At 33.3% G+C, this 15759-nt stretch overlaps 1 protein-coding gene across 2 annotated transcripts in view; it reads right to left on the bottom strand.

Moving 5' to 3' along the window:
- Positions 1-11023, bottom strand: part of LOC145331935 (carbonic anhydrase 2-like) — a 52362-nt gene extending 41339 nt beyond the window's left edge. For both annotated transcript variants that reach the window (XM_080176809.1, XM_080176810.1), the window contains exons 1-7: positions 10974-11023; positions 8040-8119; positions 4387-4440; positions 3693-3714; positions 2923-2980; positions 1740-1809; positions 909-953 (exon numbers count right to left, since the gene is read on the bottom strand). In XM_080176809.1, coding sequence (XP_080032935.1) covers positions 909-953; positions 1740-1809; positions 2923-2980; positions 3693-3714; positions 4387-4440; positions 8040-8119; positions 10974-11018 — 374 coding nt within the window. In that variant the 5' untranslated portion in view covers positions 11019-11023. The remainder of the gene's footprint in view (positions 1-908; positions 954-1739; positions 1810-2922; positions 2981-3692; positions 3715-4386; positions 4441-8039; positions 8120-10973) is intronic.
- Between the last annotated feature and the right edge of the window lie 4736 nt (positions 11024-15759).

Raw genomic sequence — 15759 nt, 5'->3', positions numbered from 1 at the left:
CTTTGAGCACTAAAAAAAATCTTTTTTTTTTCTTATGGTTAAAGAATCTTTGGGTACTTTGGCTTTAAAGGAAAATTATTTGGTTTATAGACCATTGTTAAATGCATAAATATAAGCACATAAAAATTACTAAAACATAATATTTGAATCATAATAAAGTTTCACGTGTAGCTGGCTAAAGCCTTAAAACTTAATAAATCGGTCCTATATGCCATACAATTATATATGAAACGAAGAAAAAACTACCTGAAGTTCTTATGGTTTAAGCACCTGGCATACTAGGGTTATTCACGCACTCTGAGACCAATGTTAGGCCCGACTCAATTCTCCGAATGTCTTTATCCACACACATATAAATCAGAAGTAACGTGGAGAGACCAAAACATAAACAATATTCAAATGCCGCGACTCTTTAGGAAAGTTAAACAAAGACGACATTTTTTCTGGACTGGAATTATGGAATAAGGAAATTAATTTTGATCTTGATAAACACAAAGCTTCCTCGAAAAGAGGTTAAGACAGCAGACTTTGGGAATATGGTAATATTCTTGTTATGCCATTGAATTAGTCCAAAAATATTGGTCTTTTAAAAATGTTTTATGGGAAGCCAGTAAAAATTGGGGCACAGATTATGACGTCAAAAAAAATAAGCAATGAGAGGCCAGTATACACTGTAAGTAATTGACCAATGGTAAAATTTAAAGTGGCCACTCATTGGTTAATTTTTTTGACGTTATCTGTGCCGCCACTTTTACTAGCTTCTTTTATGGCATCATTTTGAAATAAGAAATTTAAGGGGTAAAAAAATTTCATATAATGCCGTTGAATAAGTCAAAAAATATTGTTTTTGATCTTTTATGAAATTATTTTAAAATTTTGAAATTGAAAGGGGCAAAAAATATGATTACCTTTTACCATCAATCTTGTGCTCCGACCCAGGGGCATTGTCAATACTTAAATATGCATTTATTTTCATTTCAAAATTAATTCTTATTTTATTCTTTTCTAAAAGTTGGATTCTATAAACTTTATAATATATTAGGAGCTCTTTATAGTGCCTGTAAAATATGACGTCATACAATACAAATGACCAATGATAGGCCAATACACATACTAAATCACCAACGGTAGGCCAGTATGAATTTTATTGGCCAATGCAATGGTAGACCAGTATGGCGGAATTTATGAAAAGCTTTGATATATTACAAAGGCAAGGTGCTGAACTTTAATCTATTGCAATTGGAGGAAAATAAATGTTTTCTTTATATCACTTTTGAACGGCTTAGGGTAGGTTAGGTTAAATAGGGGCTAGGCTCAACTGTCCCGCTTAAAATTAAGCAACCTTCACATTGCTTCGGGAATGGTTTTAGTCTATTTTTGGAAGGTTTAAGGTATCTTTCTGCCCTTACCTCCCCCTTCGAATACAAAGCCCCTTGATGCTAGGGGCAGGCTGAAAAAAAGTGCACAATAATAAAGTTTCTCGTATCCATTCGAAACCGATTAATATCCGGTGGATTAGAACCGGTTCTTATCCATACGAAAAAACGATGTCTATCATCGTATTATATCCAGTTTTCTACAAATATAAAAATGTACAATGATAAAATTAAAACTATTTTTTAGCCCGTGCCTTCGGCATCTCGTGGCTAAAAAAACTGGTTTTAATCTTATCATTGTACATTTTATATTCGCAGAAAGCTGTTTATAATACGATGCGAGAAATAACTATTCCAACTTACATAGAAGAAACATTTCCCCAGTGAAAATGCATCTCAACAAACTCATACTCTACATTCAATGGGCCTCCCTCTACAAAAAAAAGTTTATTTGTTAATAACTTATGGTCGGTCCGTCCGTCTGTCTGTTCGTACGCTGCTGTAACAGAGAGCTCTTTTCGTTAATAGGATCATTTAGAACATGTTGATTTTTAAAACTTTTTAAATAATATTTTTACATGATGTAATTATCTTATTAATTAGATTTTTGGAATAATTATTATATAATCAAGTCCTAAAAGTTTGTCCTTGAACAGTATCCTACATTTACTCAATTTTGCAACAAATTTACAAACAATTATATTTAGACTGATAAATTAATATTCTGCTAATTAAGGTCTGACACTCTAAAGTGTTGACGGTCCTTTGCCATACCGTTTAATTTTTGAGCTTCGCCTTTATCAATGTTACCATCCTTGTTTTTGCATTAAATTTTTGTAAAAAATAAGTTGTTTCCTTTCATTTTAATAATTGTTTTTATAAAATTTCAATAAAAATTTCTATTTTTGTTTATAACAATTTAATAAGATGTTTAAAGAAAAAATCATTAAAAACTTTTTTGAAGTCATGTTGCGAAGCGAAACTACTCTATAATGGTATTATCCATCCGTCATACTATGGGGAAAAATTTAAAAAATGTAATTGATGGACATTTCAAAGTTTTTAAAAGGGATCCATAAGGATAATAGAATGGATGATAAATTGATATATTTCTCCAATGATGATTAACAAAATTACCTGTTCTTAAGATAAAATTTTTGATTGAAAAGTTTGGACACAACTATATTGGGACCAATTAATAAAAGTACCCAAAGTTTTAGAACAAACATAAAGGATAACGTAAATTTAAACCTTGGGTACCAGTGACATTTACAGCTCATTGTCCCCTCTCTCCCTGGTTGAAATGATAATTTGGGTCAACTGAATTTGAGTTTCTGATTGTGTACTTAGTTTCCTCATAATATCTCAACATGTACTACTAACTAAAAAAGCTTTAAACTCAAAAAAAAATCAAAATTTTAATTTTTCAAATTTTGATTTTTTTGTTGGAAGTTTGAAGCTTTTTAGCTAGTAACATATTGAGAAAGGATGAGATTGCTATGTACAAATTAGGAAACTAGAATTCAGCTGACCATAATTTGATTACCTATTGTAGCTTTAGTGTGGGTCGATTTGGCGCGGAGTTTGATGGTGTTTCCTGTATTCTAATTATAGACACAGAGTAAAGTGCCACCAACAAAAATGAGGTCATACAATAAAATTGACCAATGAGAGGCCAGTATACACTGTAATTGACCAATGGTAAAATTTATACTGGCCTCTCACTGGTCATTTTTATCGTATGACGTCATTTTTTTGGAGGCACTTTACGCTGTCTCCTATTTTATCGGAATAGTTATTTTTTATCTTATTCTATTATAGACAGCTTTTCGTGGATAGTAAAATCAAAAGTCATAAGATCAATTTCAGTTGGAAAGCCCGGGCCAACAAAACTAGTATTTATTTTATTGTCTATAATTATACGATAAATAGATTTTCAGTATGGCTCCCAGAACCAGTTCTAATCTAGTGGAAATTCAAAGGCACACTGGAAAAGATTTATAAACACCTAGCAGCTATGCCCTAGTTTAAAGTTGGAGGGGGAAAAGTCGTCATTATCCCATTTTAAATTTGATTTTCAAAAGAGTAAAAAAATATTTTTTGGGGGGGAGGGGGTGAAGACACCCTCCCTAAAAATAGTTTAAAACCTTCCCAGGACCTATAAGAAGCTTCACTGTAAAGGAGAACAATATTGGTTCAGCGGTTAGCGAGATCCTTCGGGACAGATAAAAAACGCTTACTACTTTATATAATAGGATTGATCATCAACTTGACAGAAATTTATTTCGTGTTAAGAATTATTAAAAACTTTGATACCTCTACAATCAAGCTGTCTTTCCTAAATAAAGGTTTTAAAAACATTATTAAAAGAATAACTATAAAATTTTAAAAGTTTGCCAAAGCGACAAGGGGAGGGGTGGGGGTTTATAACCTCCTAAAAAATCAGATTTTTTATCCCAAAACCTTTCCAGTTTGATAATAAAAATTTGTATGAAAAATTAGTGTTTTTAATGAGCTATATTGCACGAATAATCGGGTATAGTCCCTTTCGTGGCAACGCTCCTTAAGTGGCGATTCTTTTTTTTTCACAGTAGCTTTCTCCCATTTCTAGCCCCTGCGGGGGACTCTACCCCTGCGGGGCCAATTGCCTAACCCTGGGGGGCAATCACCTAACCGAAAACTCTAATGTTCTATTCAATTTTACTGTTAAATATCAGAGAACTAGCTTCTACGCCACTAGAGGCTTTTAGGGCCACTTAAAGTAGCGGGACAGGATTCTACCTTTGCTCAATTTAGATTGTTTTTTTTTGGTTATGGTTATTTTTCTAGGTGCGATTTCACTTGGGACCCCCCCCCCCCCTTCCCCCCCAAATAGTATTAAAAATATCACAGGACCCATGACAAGCTACACTAAACGAGAAGCAAATCGGTTCAGATTTCAGCGAGATCCTTCGGGACAGACAGACAGAAACAGATCCTATTACTTTATTCGGATAATCTTTTAGTTTACCTCAAAGAAAGCAAATGATGTCCAGTAAGTTTGAATGGTCTAAATTCTTGATACCTGAAAAATACAAAAAAAGTCTTAAAATTAAATTTTGCACATATTTGTGGAAAAATAAATAAATATTTGGGGGGGGGGGGGAACTGCGTGTTAACCCCAAGAAAATAGCCTGAAAAGCAGGGTCTAATCGGGGCAGCCGTTTTCAAGAATTTAAGCTTGAGAGACAAACGGACAGGCATCGCTTCACTTTTTAGAGATGCTGTGAGTACTGGTGCAAAAAATATGACGTAACAAAAAAAAATAGCCAATGAGAGGCCGTTATTGACCAATAGTAAAATTTATAATGGACTCTCATTGGCTAATTTTTTTGTTACGTCATATTTTTTGCACCAATACTCACAGCTTCCTTTTTAGATGGTTCCACCCATAGAGGCCTCTAGGGGCATTTGAGGTGAATGGACGGGGAAGTGGGGTGATTTTTTTCTAGGGGTAATTCTCTGGGGAGGGTGGTGATAACTTCTTCCAAAATAGCTATAAACCTTTTCATGACCTATAAGAAGCTACATTGTAAAAGATTACTAACTATATCAGTTTAGCGGTTAGCAAGATCCTTTGGTACAAACAGACAAACAGACAGACAGATACACACCAACACACATTTTTTATCCATGATAAGTGAAAATATACATGAGAAGTTTTACTAATTATCTCACTTTTCTATACTTTGACCTTTTGTAACAGAGAGAAGATGTATTCTTTTTGTAAAAGGCGGGTTTTAGGTTCGTTTTGTAACAATTTGTAGCAATAAATGTATATGTATAGATGTATAATCCTGCCAACTATCTGGCAAATATGGTGGGGACCTTTCTTTTGTTCTTTTGTTGCGAAGTGGCTGTGTTTATATTTTCGACGCTACTGGCTGATATTCAAAGATCCAATTTAAAGTCAGCAAAGTTACATATAGCCCGAGCCCCCTCTATTCTTTTACTTGAATCTTGTAAACAAAAACACCAAACTAGGCAATTTGTAAGTAATGTAAAACTGTATAATTATATACCTTTTGCTCAATTCTATACAAATATTTTACAATTCAGGGATAATGCCTTGGGCCATAAACAGGTGCAAATCTTATTATAAACAGTAAGGACTTTCAGGATAAGGTTGTACAGTCATTAAAAAGGATTACAACTGTTTCTTTGTCAGGTATATTTAGGACATTAATAAAAAGATCGTGTAAAAAAGGGTTTGTTGTCATCAGTCATAAAGGCGTTTTATTAATGAAGATCAGATCTGGGTTTACCAATAAGACTTTGTGGTTTACCTGTCCTCTGGAGGCTCTCCAGGTTATTTATAGGACTCTGGAACTAGCCGTAGGATGCTCACAATAGATTTATAACCCCAGATGGGCTGTCAGACGAAATAATCCATCCGACTTTAAGATGTATTTCCAGCAGAAAAACGTTTTTTTGTTTTGTTTATTCACAAAAAATCCATTTTAATGACACGAGCAGAAGAAGTGTCTTAAAAGATCAGCCGTGTGACGTCATAAAAATGAGGGATGAGGAGAGAAGTGGGAAAGGAAACCCCTAAAAAAGAGATGGATAATCCCTCATTTTTATTACGTCACTGGCTGGTCTTTGGAGACACTTTAAGAAGTTTCACTACTATAATAAAGGTACTAAGAAAGAGAGGGAATGTCTGATTGAGCCAATAGGAGAATCGCATCGGAATTTACATTGGATCTCATTGGTTGAAATTATGTACACATTTTCCTACGAAGGCATGTTTTTTTTCATTTCATACATACATAAAAGTCAGCTGTTAACAGTATATTTTCTTAGTAGAAAGCTTTGCGGAATCAGAATTAATTGCCCAAAAATTTCGTTTACAATTTGAAAGCTTGAAAAAAGTTGGATTCTTAAAAAAAAAGTTAGGCTGGCAACTCGCTGGTGAGGCAAAATTATTTTTGTGAAAAATCCTCCAAAATCGAATAAAAAAATTTACAAAAATGAAATAAAATCTTAAGAGGGTTATTAACATATGATTTTGTTTAATTTTTGTAGATTTTTAAAGTGCTTTTGGATGATTTTACAAAAATAATTTTGCCTCACTTTCGAATAGCGAGTTTATCATTTTTTAAGAATCCACATCAGCTTGAGTCGAAAGTAAACAATACTTTTGTCTGCTAGGAATGTTCTCTCTTAGATTTGACGAAAAAAGGGTTCAGAATATTCTTCTACTCTTCTATTTCTATTACTACTATATACGAGACTAGCAGCTACGCCCCTAGAGGCCTCTAGTGGCATTTTGTTTCTATTTCAAATATCTAATTTGAGTAATAATTTGTCTATGTTATCAGCTAGCTGTTAAATTCATGATTCTACACAGCGAGACTACGCTAGCGACACTGTGCGGTGGAAATATTTCAATTTTTTTCGATTTTATTGTGATTTCTCTTGGGAGGGTGGTGGTACCCTCCCCTAAAATAGTTAAAAACCTTCCCGGGACATATGAGAATCTACCCTGTTAAGGAGAACCCAATCGGTTCAGCGGTAAGTGAGATCCTTCGGTACAGACACACAGGTACACAGACACACAGGTACACAGACACACAGACAAACATCCTCTTACTTTAGTAGAAGGATAAAAAACCATTCGTACCAAAAAAATGTATATAAACTTCTATAACCAATAATATGTGTTATTATTGGTCAAATCTACTAATTATGTATCTAGATAATATTATATTTATTATCAGAGAGAGGGGACAATGGGCTGTTTATTACTCTAGTTCCCAAATTTTATAAAAAACGTTTTCGTTTTCGTTGGCCTAACAACTTTGGAGTCTACAGAAGGGGTAATTTACATACATCATTTGGGATGTACATCAATTTATCGGCCATAGTCTTATCCCTTTAGATCCCTGATTTATTATGCTGACAAAGTATTAAAGAAGAGAGAGAGAGATAGTATTTGCTGAGTCAAGTCTAGACAAGGAGGGAGGGAACATTGGTCTCTAAATTGGGCAGGTACCCAAAGTTGAAAAACATTGGGTACTTTTTATGGAAATCTTGATTGGTTGTTTTAAAACGATCAGTGTCTAAACTTCCCAACCATTTTTTAAAAAATCAACAAGGAGGAAAATTTTGTTGTTTATCATTGGGGACGTATATCAATTTACCGTCCATTGTCTTATCCCTTAAGATCCTTGGGTCTAGAGAACTTACTTTGGTGTTTAGACAATAATTACAATTAGGGACAGGATTTATTAGCTAAAAAACTCAAATTTAAGAGGGTGGACATCACTCAACTTCTCTCCCCACCTCCTTCAAATCTCTTGTGTACGCCTAGAGGTTATTTTAATATTATCATATTTTAAAGTTTTGAAAAATTGTATGACTCTGTACCTAAAAAACCAGGAGGGTTTATTCGCGTCCTGTGTCCGTTTGGATGTAGGTACAGTTTTTTAGAGCTCTCCCTCTTTACAAAAAAATACCCTAACCCATCTTTTTGGGTAAACCTTGTATTGAACCGCAGCTGCTAGGCTAAAGGCGTGACTGCTTTATGATTATGGGATGCTGTTTACATAAATCATACAAAGCAGATGTTTAAAGAAAATTATAGAGTTGCTACGCCTACTAGATAATGAAAAAAGATACCTAACAGAGTCAGTCTCTATATCAATTGGACTTTGTCTCTTTCCCACTTCACATTTCTCGCCAGTCGCCATATATATAACCTAAAAAAAAAGATATAATTGTCTTATTAACCTAAAACTCAACTATAGAACAGACCAAATTTGATGATTTCCCTAAAAGTGCCTATTGAGCCCTGAACACCCCCACAAACCCTTATATTGCAAACCCCCTTCGTACAGACAGACCGACTAGAAGAGTAGCTTCGCTAATAAAAAAATAGGTAAGAAATCTAAATGGGAAAGAATTTAATCAGATTAGTAAACCAAATTGGCAACAAATTTGCTCAGATCCTACTTTCTGCTAATTCTAATTACATAAGCTCAGATTTGGGCCTTGGGACAAAAGACTAAATTGACAAATTAACTAATGGACAAAAGACCTAATTGAGAAAAGACCTATTGTACAAAGGACCTATTGGACAAAAGAACTATTGCACAAAAGACCTACTGGACAAGGCCTAATTATCAAAGGACCTAATAAACAAAAGACCTACTGGACAAAAGACCTAATTAACAAAGGACCTAATGAACAAAAGACCTAATGGACAAATGACCTAATGGACAAAAGACCTTATGGACAAACGAACTACTGTACAAAAGGCCAAATTGACAAAATACCTAATGGACAAAAGACCAACGGACAAAAGTCAAATTGACAAAAGACCTATTGGACAAAAGATCCTTATGGAAAAAAAATCAAATGGGCAAAATACTAGTTTTGTGTGCACCTAGGGATTGAAGGCCCGTCTAACAAAACTGGTATTGATTTTTGATTTTAATATTTGTAGAAAATTTCTGTAGTACGATGCTTTACATGTGTTTTCATTACTGGTTCTAATCTAGCGGATATTAATTGGTTTCGCTGCCATATTGGAAATACTTTTATTAAGTCTTAATTTGTCGGTACAAAATAACAGTGTCCATTTTTTTCATCTAATATTTTTTTAATAATAAAATTTTTTGATATCTAAGTCAAAACATTTATATTCATTATTATTTTTATTTGATCTAAATGGAATGCTTAAGTATAAATTGAATAATGTTTTCTCAATAATTCTTCTCAATTATAAACTATGTTAGGAAAATATTTGAAAGGTTTTATTATTCATTTTACATTCCATAGACTTTTTTCTTAGAATTAAATATTCATGATTTTAAAGAGATTTTGATTAATTTATTCCTATAACCAGCCGTTTCTGATATATTAAGTAGGATTGGGCCGGATATCCGACCAGATACCGAATGTTGAAACTATCTGGATACCGAGTATCCGGCTGATTTCTTGTATATTACAACAATTAGTGGTTGAAACGTTAGACACTCAATGAATAATTAATTAAAATCAATAAAAGCCCCCAAAGTTGTTAAGCCAACGAATAGAAAACATTTTTTATAAAACTTTAGGGACTAGTGGTTATTTGCACCTACAAATTTAAATTTCCGTACATTTTTGGTCTAATGTGTATCAATCATCAATTTTCTTAACGCCAAAGCCAAGTTCTTAAAAAGAAAAAGTTTGATGCTCAAAAATAATAAGGGATATAGGGATAAGACAAGTAGTTGTGTTAATTATTTTCAGTAAGCTTCGTCTGCTTAAAGGATAACTTTTTAGCGGCATTCTTTGCGCTGTTGGCCAAACCCTTAGAAATAAGCTAAAATTAGAAGAGTTGGATAGGTTCTAGTACCAAAAATCCAAGACAGCAAATATAAGAATATGAAATCCATTGTTAATTTCCTAAATCCCTGTATAATAAAAGTTATAGCAGCGTAGCAACTCTATAAACAGAAACGTCTGCTCAAGAGACCAACAAACCAAAATTAAGTCAACAAATAGGATTAGCGGAGTTTGTGAACTCTCTGTAGACATCTAAGTTTACACGTATTCAGACTGCTAACTTTTAATTATCCGTTTAAAATTAACTTAAGAAGCGGCTTCGCCCCTAGAAGCCTCTACATTTTAGTTTTAAAAAGAAAAATAATTTTTACATTGGTACATTTTCTATTGGCAATTTTTCTTGGGAGGGTGTAATACCCTCTCCCTAAAATAAACCTTTCTAGGACCTATAAAAATCTTAATTGTAATTTGTAAAGGAAAATCATCTCGGTTCAGCTGTTAGCGAGATACTTTGGTACAAACACCGGTTGACAGATAGACTGTAATACTGTTTATATAAGGATTTCCCAAGCTTATTGTTGCTGTACTACTTATGGATATTATCATCCTTGTTGTCGATGTTAAATATTGGATGACAAAATGGACAAAGAAAACGTGTGGATATTGTGACAAGGGAATTTTTGTCGTCAATATTGGTCAATACGTTCCTCCATGGTCAGGGGAGAGGATGGGATAAAGTCATAAATGGATGGAGATGAGGGGTATCGTTATATTAGACAGCTGTGAGAAACATTATATCTCCGAGAAAATCTCACAATATCCACATATTGTACATCCAATGATGTCAAGAACACTGCAGAAGAGTCTCCGGAAGAGTTTTCCAAACTTTGAGCTGAGGAAAAAGTCAATTAGTCTCTTATTATTATAAAGAAAGGGATAAAAATCTGTAAAATATTAGCATTTATAAAGTTCCACAGCTTTATAATTAGGAATTTGTGGGTAAAAAATCTCAAAAGGGGGGGAGGGGAATCAAGTTTATATAAAAAAATCGGAGGGGTTAAATTGTAAAAGCTTACATGATTTTAAAAACCGAAAGCTTTGAACTATGGCGCGAAGCACCCAGTTCTTTTGGGGGTTTCAGAGGTTTTTCAACAATCCCCTTAAAAAAGAAATTGAAAAGGCATTCTTACTATTTTCTACACACCCATCCGGTTTACTTTACCTCATAGAATCCTGTACACGCCACTGGAGTACAAATTGAATGAACTGAAAAATATTTACCTGTAAATAAACCAGAATGCTCCTCCTACTCAAACTAAAAGCCATTTTTAATTCTAATAATAAAACAAAAATTAACAAAAAGGAGCAAAATAAGCTTCAATATTGTATCGAAAGGATAAGACAATGGGGATAAATTTTTGGAAATACACACAATTATTATTAACAAATTATCCCTTCCATCATTTAAAATTATTAATAGAAAATATTGAACACTGCTTTAGTGCTTTATAAAGCTTATAGAATATGACGTCAAACCATACATATGACCAATAATAGGCCAATACACAGACAAAATCACCAATGGCAGACTAGTATACATTTTAATTAACCAATTGTAGGCCAGTAGGACGTCATTTTTTATAGACACTATAAAAAGCTTCATCAAAGAACCCGATTTTTGAAGCCAGTGAATTAGAGTATGAGTTTATTAAGTATAATTTACAGCCCAATGTCCTCTCCCTGCATGCCTTTGTGCAATATGATCAGTTAGAATCTTGGCTCAAGTTAGAAATGCAATAAGATAATATACTCAGGAATAAGACAATGGCATATCAATTTATGTACATCACCAATGATGATACAAAATAGTAGATTACAATTAGTGTTTGATATGTTTAAACACTCCACAAAATGGACTAACCAATCACAATTCAATTAAAGTCCCCAAAGTTGTTGAGCAAACATAAAATAATAAAACTTTGGGGACTAGTTTAGTAACCAGCCGGATGTCCCTCCATCCCTGTGATTTCCTTCTAACCAATATCCTATGTGTGATCTAACCAATAGATATCATTTATACCAGTGTTGTAGAGCCGTTCATTTTGTTGCGGCTCCGGCACTGCGGAGCCGCCTCTCAAAATAACGGATCCAGCTCCGGCGCCTACCTAAAAGCAAGAAAAACTCAACAAAATTTTTTTTCCAAGTCTATTTTTGACTTTTAAATTTCAAAGTTCAATTTTTGAGAAAAATGGACTTTAAACACTTAAAAGGGTCTCCAAATTATAAAATTTAAACATTAAGTTCAATTTAGGTATTAAAAATCTCTTTTTTTCCCCCAGAGCCGCTCTGAAAATAGTGGCTCCGGCTCCACAACACTATTATACTCTATATATATATTCAAGAAGAAGGGATGTGCAGTCTTTGAATCAGTGGCGTGCACAGCGATTCACCAGGTGGCTGTGAAACCATTAGGGGGATAAAAAAAAGGGGAAGGCGGGCCTAGGCAAATTGAATTCTAAGGGGGGATCTTTTAAACAATCCCCCCGCACACAACTGCTTTGAATAATGCATAAAAAATCAGGGAGGGTTGGTCTTATTCGTTGGCTCAATAACTTTGGGAATTTTTATGGAATTTTGATTGGTCGGTTCAATAAGTTAGGTGTCCAAACGTTTCAACCACTAATTTTAATCTACAAAAGAGGCAATTCTGTTTATCATTATTGGGGATGAACATCAATTTATCAGTCATTGTCTTATCTCTTTAGATCCCAGGTAAAAAATACTTATTCTTTGTATTTCATTAAAAGCTCTAGTCCATAACTTACTTCTATGTGAATTCGTCTTTTTTACTTTATATCATTTTTAAAATCACCCATTTTTGGACCAAATTAAATCCCCACCCCTTTTTGTTCAATAAAAGAATATTATTATTCCCCTATAGGGGGCTCTAACCCTACAGAACACTTCATTCATTCATGCTGTGCTTTTTTAACATTTACTAAACCTAACCTAAACGAATACTTGTTCTATTATTTAGACTAATTTTTAAAATTTTTGGGGTAAATTTAATCAAGCACCCTCCTCTATAAATTTAATATATTTCATGCATAAACCATAAAGAGGCCTTTGAGAATCATTAATTAATTTAATTTAAATGTTAATTAAATTTTTCAAGATGATAAATGATTCTTAGTATGGTACTATAAAGGCTAGATGGAACTCTTTTTCCAGTATGGCTTTGAATAAGATTAATATCTGCTGGATTAGAACCGGTTCTGCGCCATACTGGAAAATCATGTATCGTATCAAAGACAATTTTCCATAAATAATTCAATAAAGTTCATAAAATTAATAACATTTTTGTTGGCCCAGGCCTTCGATCCTTTGGGACCAACTAAACTCGAATTTATCTTATAATTTTTTATTTGACTATCCACGGAAAGCTGTCTAAAATGCGATGCTATAAATTACAATTTAAAGTATTTTATTTTATGTTCCTTTACTCAATACTGTACCTTAAGAACTAAAAAAGAATATCAAAGGTTTACTCATTTTATATAATTTATAACCATTAAAATCCATTAAAATTCTAAATATAATGCTGAGGTGGATTCTTAAAAAACTTTTTGGCTCACTGGCTCACTAAAATTAGTGAGGCTCGATAAAGATTTTTGTGATAAATCCCCCAAAATTGCATAAAAGATCTACAAAAATTAATTAAAATCATAAAAGGGTTATTAACATAAGATTTTGTTTAATTTTTGTAGATTTCTAATGCGATTTTGGAGGATTTTTCACAAAAATCTTTAGCGAGCCTCACTAATTTTAGTGAGCCAAATAGTTTTTAAAGAATCCACTTCTGTTTTGTTCATTTCTATTTCAAATACATTAAAGAAAAAAATGATGATATCATCTTTTTATTTTTCAAACAAAGCTTTTCTACATATAGGGCAGGTTCTAGCTTAACGGGTAGCTCTTCCCGTTAATTTAATCATGTTAGAATTTTCCTTTCGATTTCAAACTTCCCATGTAGATTGTAGATTCCTATATCAATTAGGTACGATTTAGGAAGCACGGCGACTCTTTAATCGTTAGAAGAAAGTCCGTACGTCTATTTAAAACATGCTGATTTTTTTCGTTTTTTATAACAAATTTTTGTTATAATATAATTGTCCTATTCAGTTGATTTTTGGAATACTGATTCCTATTACAACAAGTAACAATGTTAAAAGCTTGAATTTTAGAATAATAATTCCTAGAACGATTTTGCACAATGATATAAGCGAACCATCTCTATGATTAAGTCTTAAATTGTATGTATGTCCATATTACTTGAATGTGTTGTTACTCTATATCGTTTGTCTTTCCATCTTATTAATTTATTGAGCTTTACAAGGCTTTACAAATCAATGTTCGAACATTAGTCCAGACCATCGTAAATGAAAAAATACTAAAGTAGCTGAGCTGGAAAATAAGTAAAAAGACAGACAAACAGACTGACAAACCATGTGTTTAGTAGCTTTGACACCATCAAAGGTCTTTTCCAGGTCTAAACACGCGTTTTGCATTTTTAGGTCTTAATGGAAAAAGCTAACAAAAGTAATTACAATTTGTATAAAGTTTTAACTAAAGATAATGATAATAATTTTCAAATAAATGCAAAATTTTGGAAAATTTATAAAAATTATTTTTTTCTTGTCATCCTTACTAATTGTAATTTAAAAACAAACTAATAACAATAATTATACTATTTAAAAGTTTACACTATTCTGCAAAAAAAATTTAGTTTTTAAATTTGATTTTGTTCTTTTGAGTTGGAATTTTTGAAACCCATAAATGTAAAAAAAACTTGTTTATTGATTGTTTTTAAGATTTGTTTGTTGCGTTATTAAAAAGGTTTAGCTTCTAGTTGAGTAACTCGGTTTCATATAAATCCTATAATAAGCTATTTTTGTTTTTAGCGAAAGATCTCACTTTGTGCCGATTTGGTTGTTCTTTTCTGTGGAGCTTCTTGTAGGTCCAGGGAAGGTTTTTAAATTATTTTAGTGAAGGATATCTCCAATCTCCCGAAAAAATTACCCCTCTCCCCCCCTTAAAAAATATTTTTAAATTTTCTTTTTAAATCTCAAATTTAAAATGGGGTGGGGGGGGGGTTAGGGTCAAATTTCCCCCCTCCCTTAAATAAAAGTCTCCTTAGAGGCATCTAGGGGCGTAGTCGCTTGCATCACTAAAATACAAAGTAGTTAGGAGGGGGTAACAACTAGAATATATAGAGCAGTATGAGTACTAGCGGCTACACTATTAAACCATTAAAATCTAGGGACTAGGGGATCTGTAATCTGTGAGGTAGGGAAATAAAATAGCCTTAAACCATATATCACGGAATCGTCCGTACAATGGAGAACTCAATTTGCTGAGCATTTTGCAAAATCTACGCCCCTAGAGGCCTCTGGTGGGTTATTTCAAATATTTAATTTGAGAAATAATTTGTCTATGTTTCTTTAAGTCTCTACGCAAAAGCAAGAATATTTTTTTAAAAATTAGATTTTTTTGTGATTTCTAATGGGAGGAAGGTGGTATTCTTCCCAAAATATGAGAAGCTGCCCTGTTAAGGAGAACCCGATCGATTCAGCGGAAAGCAAGATCCTTCAGTACAAACAGACAGACAAACAAACAAACATCCCTTTACTTTATTATCCTTATACTAAAGTAACAGGATGTTTGTCTGTGTGTCTGTGTATCTGTGTATCTGTGTGTCTGTGTATCTGTGTGTCTGTACCGAAGGATCGGCCGATCGGGTTCTCCTTAACAGGGTAGCTTCTCATAAGTCCATGGAAGGTTTACAACTATTTTCTTGGGGGGGTGGGACACCCCCAACCGCCCCAAAAATGAAAAATACCCCCCCCCCTAAAAAATATTTTTTTTACATTTTTAAACTTAAATTAAAAATGATGGGGGGGGGGGGGGCACCCCCCGCCCCCCCCCCCACCAATAAAAAAAAATTTCCACTCCCCAAAATATTTTTTTAACTTTTTCTTTTAAAATCTAAAATAAGAAATTGGGTTAT

Source organism: Acartia tonsa, chromosome 11 (assembly GCF_053477335.1).
Source record: "Acartia tonsa isolate MP-2025a chromosome 11, ASM5347733v1, whole genome shotgun sequence".
NCBI classification, from domain to species: Eukaryota; Metazoa; Arthropoda; class Copepoda; order Calanoida; family Acartiidae; genus Acartia; species Acartia tonsa.
This window is presented reverse-complemented; position numbering and strand designations above follow the sequence as displayed.